Below are 9,488 nucleotides of genomic sequence, written 5' to 3'. Positions count from 1 at the left end.
ATTAACATATTCAATTACACGACATGCGTTCTTTCACTTTCATTGCCTTAAAAAGTTATCAATTAAATATCTAAACGCAGAAGGTTGAAAAAGACGAACTCATTTTCGTCGCCATTTAGAGGGTCCCCATTGTTAGTGCATGTCGGTATCAGTGGTTCGGTTCTTCGCCATTTCTTTTTCGGCAACCAAACTTGGTGTGTGGTCCAATTTCTCTCTTGTTGGACAAGGACACTCAAGTTGGTGGGTTTTGCTCAAGGTATACCTGTGTGCTTGTTTTGGGATCTTCTTGTTGGTGCTGGAGAATGTAAAATGATCATGATAGATGTTTCCAGTATACAAGGGGCTCCATCACGTGTGGTGTGACTATAGTAGGACCTGCTTTGTTTGTGAGCTGCATATGAGGGTCAAGATGGTAAAAATCGCAGACACTCCTTCAAATTCGACTGAGTTATAGTCTGATTCAATCCCATCAAGGTATTAATGGAACCAAAAGCTGCAAATACTAATAGGATTGAAGATTTCTATTTTGAGAGTCAAACTCTCACCCTAATACACATGCCCAGCCACTTGGAGATTTCCGTGAGGCTACTAAACGACTAACACCGATGGTTTTGACATGCTATACGTTAACTTCTACATTAAAACTTGAATCGTCAAATGGGGTTAAAGCAACCAAATGATGCATATATCGTACAAAAACATGTAAGCCGTTTTTGCTATAAATTGAGGTGCAATATAAGTACAATTTCTAGAAAATATTAGATTATAAATTAAATAATTAAATTCATCAATTCTTGTAAACTTAATTTTTTGATACAAGCAATGATTTAACATTATACATATTATTTGCCAATTTTATGAGGGTTTTATGGACTTAATTTCCTTTTTCTTTGGCAATACTAATAGTTTGATAAAGACATTTTTGAAATGTAATGCATATATGCATGAGTTGACATATCACATATCCTGTCCAAACAGGAGATGTTGCCTTGGTACGTGCTACATATTGGAGTTATTCTCCTTGGACTCTTCGCTAACTTCATATGCTTATAATTCAATCCCATTAAGATTCAAAAGCTCTTGTCAAATTCAATCCAATTTATGGATAGAGACCACTACACCAGTTGTTGCCTTATTGCTTATCCCTTGCTTGGATCGAGACTAGCTACTTCATTGCCAGCCGAATTAGTTGATTATTGTTACTTAAGATGTTCTTTTTTTATTTATTGATAAGTTACGCACAGGGTGGCAATTTGTGTTAACGGGTCAGGTTTGGATCGTATCAATCCTAATTAGACACATTTAATTAAACGGGTCATACCTCCTTAGCCCCAACTCACTAATTTTGTATTGAATTCGCGGGTCGTGTAAAAAATTGCCGACATTTATGTCTCATGTTAGGTTCGAGTTATGTTGAAACATATGTATAAGACTGTATAAGTCAACTCTAACTTGACCCATTCAATTAAACAGACAAGATCTTTCAATTCAAACTCACTAATTTTATGTTGGGATAGTGTCGAATTCTCGGATTGTGACAAAATTAAATTGTTAACCCTAATTATGCATGTATTCAATACATCTTGAGCCCATATGGTACACTTTTTCATGTCATATTTATAAAATGAGCAATGACATATAGAACACCTAGCGCGAGTGAACAATGTTCACGCTGGGTGAACAGTAGTACAGATTTTTAAAAAATAATATTAAATTTTTTAAAAAACAGTAATATTCGTACTGTTGTTCACTCACGCCGGGTTTCCTATAAATCACTACTCTTATAAAAGACCTAAGTGCTGTTTAAGATATAGGTAATTGGTATTTGTTTTTTGAAAGACTTTAATAGGTCGGTAGCATATATCTCACTGTTCTTTTCTAGCATGTTGAATTGAGTAATAGGGTTCACAGTTGTGCCAAAATAGAAAAAGAAGAAAAAAACAAATGTCTTGGTGCTGTATACAATGTCCACCACCTGCTACAAAGAAATATATAATTTATTTTGATTTTATGAATCAAGGCCAGCAGGACCACCGATTCAAATGTCTGTTCTAACCAGATTGTCAAAAAGGATCGATGGATTCTTTCTTTTTTTGCCTCTTTCTTGTTTTGGTCGGTTGAAAGTGTTTCATGGATTAAACAATAGAAAGCAATCTTGCTTTTTCGTTAAATTAATCCTACGTTTTTGAGATTAGACTAATTAAGTTAATTTATGCCTTTGAACAATGGGATTTTTTTTTTTGAGCAATCAGCAATGTCTTTTTCTGGTAAGTATTATTTGTTAGGCCATCCCAATTATTTGTGGAGTTAATGATATTTTTTTCTTTGGCTCAAAATGGATGTGTGTGAGTTGCAAATGACATAATCAATCCATTTTCAAATATGGAATTGTCATTGGTATTTGAAATATTTGTAGGCATTAGCCCTTTAAATTACTAACCCCATTCATTGCATTCAATGGGTTATGCCCTTTAAAAAATGAAAAAAAAAAAAAAAAAAAAGACAAAAAACTACTTATTTATTACATTTGTTTGTAGTTGTATCCAACTGATCTTTGGAATATCAAAAATACCAAACAAATCTATGAGGCATGCTATTTTTTCAAAATGGTTTATGTTGTCAGCTGCTTGATAGAAACCTTTAGAAACCTTTAGATTCACGCATGGATTCATGTCACAATCAATTCTTAGTTGACACTCGACATTATTGATGATTCAACTTAATGTAAAATTATAGTTTTAGCCTTAAAAAAAGGAAAAAGATAAAAAAAAAAAAAAAGTAAAAAAGAAAAAAGAAAAAGAGGGAGGTATCCCTCACCAACTAAAGGGCAACCACTTGAAAGATTTAGGAGGGATTAACCTTTTCTTGCCATATGAGGGGTGGTCGATCACCCCTCACCTGGGGAAAGAGCGACTTTTCCTCATAAGGTGGCGGTCGGCTGTCCAACACAAGTGATGGGTGGTCACCTCTTAGAAAGGGGCAAGCAAGGCATAGGTCTAAGTTTAAATGAAAGAAATTTTTAGTTGTATTTTTACCATTTAAGATGACAAACTTTACAAGGGATAGTAAAGAAATCTTTTGTTTACTTCCATTTTAGCATATGTCCTCGTTATATCCTTCCATGTTGTTTGTGTGTCCGTTGGTTTCCTTCAAAACTTTCTATTAGTGGGTACTGCTAGAAAGTGCATACAAGTTGAGTGTGGAGTAGCAAAGCCTTGTTGGGACTTCTCTTGAGTACACAAATTATGGATCTTTCCACAATGTTTTTCGCATTGAGGACCAAAAATTACTCTTTTTATTACCATTGATGCTTCCATTGTGCTGTCCCTGTCGAGAAATAATGTTTTTTTGTTTTTCACTAATGAGAGAATGTTTAAAGCTCGTTAGTGTGGGGGTAAATGTCATGCCCCAAAAGTTCCCACCTTATAAAGTAGAGCATTGAACTTAACTGTCTTACACTTTCACCCTTAATATTGCCCACACATGATGGAGACGAATATTATACTGTTGGAAGATAAACCAACTCCCCTTTGCTTGTGAGCTTTTTTACATTTCTAAGAGTATCTCATGTCAAGAGTTGACGATGAAGACACAACTCTAAATCCGATCTGATACCATTTGTTGGGAGATAAAGCGGTTATGAAATTTTTTTTACCAAGAGTACATTAATATACATAGTTGAACACAATTGTAGCTCAAAATCCTAAGCTAATGGGCTAAGGTCTACTTAGGTATATTAAGCATTTTTTTCTTTTTATTTTCTTAATGTGGGACACAACACTCACAAGTGCACAACATATACATGTTGCTACAAATTTTGTTTAAACTATAGCCGCATTAATGGAAATCTTGGGAATCTGAGCAGGATATGCGAAGCATATATATATCCACATCTGTTTGATGTTTGAAGTCCCTTTTATGATATTTGTACCATACATGAGATATGTGAAAATGCATGCATGGACTTGAAAGTCAGATTTTTATGCGTATTGAGTCATTTCATTTTCAAGAAGCATATATAGGACCATTTCCCAGATATATATCCACCGACCCTGATTGTGAGATGATTAAGGAAGGATTAGGTGAGACGTAATTGGAATGTACGGAAATGGAGTTAAAAACATATAGGAAAATTCAAATTATGTGTCGTGTTTGAACGACTTGAGATGCGTTCAAACGAGACAACCCGTTAACTTGAACACCATTCAAATATTGTTCGAACGAGATAAGGGCGGTTCAAACTCGATGTCTTTGTGTGCACTTAGATGAATTCGAAACACGAAAGCTAGGGCTTTAAAACCCTAGCCAAACCCTTCAACCACCATTTTGTGTGAGAACCATTTCAAGAGATCGAGATCGAGAGAGAGAGAGAGAGAGAGAGAGAGAAGAGAAAAATGAGGGAACTTTTGGGTTAAATAATGAGTTTTAAAGAAAGTCCTCATAGAAAGACTTAAGCTTCCTTATAAAAATGTTCAGTCTTTGCATCATTCCTTGTTTTTAAAAGTGCAACGGTCATTTTAAAAGTTAAATTGTAATTTTGTTAAATATTAAACGCGTTGTTAAAAAAAATACGTTCTTATTAACCGCGTTATAAAATTATGTACCTTTTTAAACCGTTAAATGAAAAGAATCCTTAAAGATAATTATTTTTTGAAGGGAAACCAATAAAAAAATGACATAGCATCAAAAACTAATTTGTCCTCCTCCTCGTCCATAAATAAAAATCCTAAAGAGTCACGGCCTTAATACTGTTCCATCATTTCAAATGTTCACTGTGGAACAAGCCCGCAATGTAGAAACAAGATATGAACACTTTGACATATTCCACCCCCCATTTTGGATTGCTCCCGCTCACCCCACAAGTGGTACAGCTGCCGTACCCATGTTCACAACCTCACAGAGCCAAACATAATATTGATATCTCCCTTAATTTCCGGCCGCCCATTTCTTTGTTATTCTAATTGCATGGCTGATATCAAAAGTCTTCAACGTTGTTGTCGGTCTTCTTTTCTTGGTTGTGTGTGTGTGGGTAATGGTTTTACCAGCGAAAAAGTGGTAGGTTTTAACAGTGGAAAACTCAAGAGGTTCTCTCATTCACATATAGTGGAGCAATGGGTCCATCTCTTTGGTCACGTATTTTGCAGGGTATGGGTCATTTTCACACGCAATATTGTTATATAATATTTACATGGTTGGCTTAATATTATTATATTTATGCAGTTGGATATGAAGATGAAGTCATAGATTTTACAGAGAAATTACGGTGGACCGCCCTGCCAATGGGTCTACAGCTGCCCTCAACATAATATTTGTTAAATTTACTTTTGATTACCCATTTGACTTGAATTCTATTTTTTTAGTGTCAACCCGTTTGTTTTGTTTAAGGATATTTTATTATTAGGACAGCCAATTATGGCAGTTACATTAGGGGCCTGCGTTACTGCACTCTTGAGTCTAGATTTGTAGTGGGGAATACCCACTTGGGTTTTCTTAATTCTTAAATGTAATAAGCTTTTGGGTTCGTTAAGTTGTGGGCAATTATTGTACTTGCTTGTATTTGAATATGTAATTGTGTTTTTTCCCCTCCCCTAAAATGGGGTTTCTTAGATTATATCTTGCTTTTCACTCTTCTGTCATTGGCTTTGGCCATTCTGCCCACCAACTTGCCAAAAAAAATAAATTAATAAATTGCTGTAGGATAAAGGGATTTCAGGGCTATATATATATCTGTTTTCATGAAAATGACGTTTTAGCTTTTTTGGAATTTTTGAGTTGTTATTGAATATTCAACAATATCATGCTTTTTTATGTTATGTATTTGAAAATTGCAACATGGGGGAAGGACCATGGAGTATTCTTTTTCGCAAGTTGAGGATGAAGATGTCTGATAGATATGTCCACACTTTATCCGTCCTTTCTATGTGGTCCTTAATATGAATCTTCCTTTTATTTGGCATCAAATAAGCCTACCCTTTAGACCTTCTCATCTTGTTGTGTCTGAGAAACCTATATTTAAATATTACTTTCCTTGAACTGCGACAATTGCATGCCAGTGGCTGCTTCAATATTCAAGAACCTCTGCCTTGAAAGTATAGTATATAAGTGTTGCTGGCCTCCAGTGCTAATTCCTGAGCTTGAAACAATGAGAGCCAAGCGAGGGAAGCGCCCTGAGGTATGCCTGAATGTCATCTAGTTCTTGTTTTAACCAGTTTTTGTGTGTCAAGATTATATATGTATATATACATATTGTAGTTGATGATTTATTTGGCCAATTGCACTTGATTGCAGCCCTTTTGGCCTTCCATTGTGGTGAAGAAATGGTTAAATATCAAGCCTCAAGTGTATGATTTCAGTGAAGATGAGGCTGACACTGAAGCTGAGAGTGAAGATGATGGTATGGTTTTAGCTTGTTTACCATGTCAAGTTAAATGTTTTGCTTTCTGTGCTTTGATCATGGTTTCTGCAATTTTTGTCCAGCTTGCTCTGTTAAAGATGCCAGAATTCACGCGGATGAGGATCATGCCCATAGGACACAGGGGAACCAATCCATATGCCCCACTCAAACTTCAGGCACTACTTCATTTTGTTCTGTTTTTTGGGTGATTGGTCCTATTAGAATGAAACTGCTTTCTCAATTAAATTCTATTCCATGCTTAAAATTATTCATATTTGTTGGCATCTTCACTATTACTGGAATCTTTTACCATTTATCAGTGCTTATTTTTTCTAAGAACATTTGAGGTTCTGCTCCTTTTTTTTTTTAATTATATAATATTGTGGAACTCTCATCTGTCTGGTATTCCTCTTTTTGTCTCTATATAGTTTTTCTATTACTTCTTTGTTGAAATTCAAATTATTTATTCTTATTTGGAGGCTATTATGGCCAAAATCTGTTTTTCTTTTTTCCTTTTTTATGTCATTGTTGTGTGGATCATGGAAAGGACAAGAGAAAGGGTAGCAGAAAGATTTAAGTTTGTTTAGAACAGGAAGTAAATTTAAAGTAGTTTTGAGCATTTTTCTTTCGGTTTCATCATGCTTTCTGAGATCTGAACAAAGTAACTTCTTCATCAATTAGCTGGCTCAGTAATTTTTAAGGCTATTGTCACCTGATAAATATCATCTATGCTTTTGATTTCCATTAATCCAGATACACCTTCCAATGGCTATCGGTTAAGACACAGGAGAGGAAAATCAGAAACTTTGCGTGCGCAGTACATAAATACAAAGGATATGAGGTTTGGCAATAACCTGCCTATGCTATCTTTAAGAAGTACTGTTTTGGTCCTTACCGGTATTCTAATGACATTTAATTTACTGTAGGGTGACAATTGGTACTTGGAATGTTGCTGGAAGAGTTCCAGATGAAAATCTTGAGATTGATGACTGGCTTTGTACAGAAGAGCCAGCCGATATTTACATTCTTGGGTGAGTAATTCCTCATCCCTGGGACTGGTGCTTTATTAAAAGATGGGTAATGGCTAAGATATGTTTGATTATAAAAGCTAAAAGAGCCTAAGAATTTTTTTTCTTTTGAACAATTTATGGTCAAAGAATATTTTCTATTCAAAGCCAATCGAACTAATAAGTTCAAGAATAAACAGTGAATAACAGTAGAATAATCCTAAATGACTGTATTTATATTTGTCAAGTTTCCAACCACTTTTAGAGTAATAGGTGCAGCCTGGTGAAAAGAAAGTTTAGTCTATGCTATTAGAGGAGAGTTACATGTAAGAGGAATTGAATCCCAGTTTCCAAACCCTAGGATCCTAGGTGCATGTTGTCATAGCATTAATGTTTATATGTGTTAGGTTTTTTATTGGCAAATTTAGTGACAAAATGACTATGGATGTAAGTTTTAGTACTAGGGTTGAATCAAGACATTTTTAGAGCTTAAAGAATAAAATAAGAAGCTGAAGAGTTCGCTTGAATGAGATCAGGTTCATTCGAACAAGTTGCTACAGAGTTCCAAAATGCTTTGTTTGCTATCTTGGTCAATTCTAGTCCAAAGGAGAATCAAAAGGAGTTCTAGAAAGCCGTGTTCTGTGGTTCGGTCGAATGAGTGGAACACATAATGCTTTGGTTGAAATCTCGTTCGGAATTGGTTTGGACGAAGCAAGTTCGTATAGTTGAAACCCTAGAGTTCATTTGAACGAACTTAAATTCATTCAAACAAAAATTGCAGCAGTAAAAAGTCACCCTAGCGAACGTCCCGGCTTCAATTTTCTTAATTGCAAGCATCTCCGGGACATAATCTTTCAGCTTGCCGACTTATTCCAAAAAAGGCCTTATTTTCTCCCGGTCTATATAAGCCTCACATACCACGAATTCTGAACATTGAGAGAGGCACTATTACTTTGTTTAGCGAGAAGTTTGCCATTGATATAGAGCCTAAGCATATCATAAACTTCTCTTAGTTTATTCATAGCCTTTCAACCCACAAAATAGCTTTCAAGCATTAGAGTTATGATTTGAAGTAGATGAGGTTCGTTTGTGAACATGACCCATATAGAAGAAGACTAGAGGTTTTGGAGACACTGAGGTGGGAGGTGAACGTGTTGTAACGCATTGCATTTCAAAAATGGATCGATATCTTTTCTTGTTTCAGTTTTTCTTCATCTATGAACTTGTTTTTTTGGTTTTCCCGACTCTGAAGTTATCAGAATACATGCATCCTCAATGTCTAATAAGAGGCTTCATTCTAGATTTGATAAGAATTTGTATCAGAATAGCTATGCAGAACACGATTGTGTGAATCTTTTACCATGGACCTCCATGTGGACTCTGCATAACTATCCTTTTATATCTGCTAGTCTACAGAGATTGTGGAGGGCTACTTATTGGGTGATTAGTTTGAGCTGCATAACTAATATGGTATATTTTCCTTGCTTGACAATTGTTCTTGGCAAAGGTTCTGCGACCAACCAGCTTTCCATGATTTTGGCAGTCAACTATTAGTGTTCACCTTGTGTCTGAGAGCATATTGTGGAGTAATTTCAAACCTTGATGGATTACACTTTAGAAGAGAACGTTAAATTCTTATGCAGACACATTAAGAAAGAAATAGTGTTTATCCATCTGTGCTACCAGCATAATAATGGACCACAATGACTCCTCCAAATTCAGACTCAAAATACTTCGAGGTCTTTGAACTGGAATAAATTCTGTTCATATTGCATTGTTACAAATTTTTTAAGTACTTTGGAAACAAGCGGATACTAATATTTAAATGTGGCCTCAAATGTGTCCCTCATTTCAAGAAGCGACATGTTGCATAGTCATATGTTCCTGTTTGCTTAGGCTGTAATTTTTTTCTGTTTACATATATATCTTTTATATTCAAAACCTCAAAACTAAAAGTTCTTGTGCTGTCCTTAATGATTTGAGAATTTGACGTTGATGCTTTAACTGCATTGTAATGCTCTCTCTCTCTCTCTCTCTCTCTCTACAATGGTCATTTTTTGGTTGTGACCAAACTTTTGGCTGAGAAG

The 9,488-nt window shown here is 35.3% G+C and overlaps 1 protein-coding gene across 1 annotated transcript in view; it reads left to right on the top strand.

Annotated features, from left to right (window-relative positions):
* Positions 1-4,822: 4,822 nt before the first annotated feature.
* The window catches only part of LOC132173895 (type I inositol polyphosphate 5-phosphatase 2), a 9,518-nt gene continuing 4,852 nt past the window's right edge, over positions 4,823-9,488 (top strand). Inside the window, exons 1-6 of the mRNA XM_059585567.1 lie at positions 4,823-5,145; positions 5,221-6,172; positions 6,289-6,394; positions 6,478-6,570; positions 7,148-7,235; positions 7,321-7,425. Of these exons, the coding sequence (XP_059441550.1) occupies positions 6,047-6,172; positions 6,289-6,394; positions 6,478-6,570; positions 7,148-7,235; positions 7,321-7,425 (518 nt within the window). The 5' untranslated portion in view covers positions 4,823-5,145; positions 5,221-6,046. The remainder of the gene's footprint in view (positions 5,146-5,220; positions 6,173-6,288; positions 6,395-6,477; positions 6,571-7,147; positions 7,236-7,320; positions 7,426-9,488) is intronic.

Source organism: Corylus avellana, chromosome ca3 (genome assembly GCF_901000735.1).
Source record: "Corylus avellana chromosome ca3, CavTom2PMs-1.0".
NCBI lineage: Eukaryota > Viridiplantae > Streptophyta > Magnoliopsida > Fagales > Betulaceae > Corylus > Corylus avellana.
Note: the sequence above shows the minus strand (reverse complement) of the source record. Positions and strands in the feature narration are given on the sequence as shown.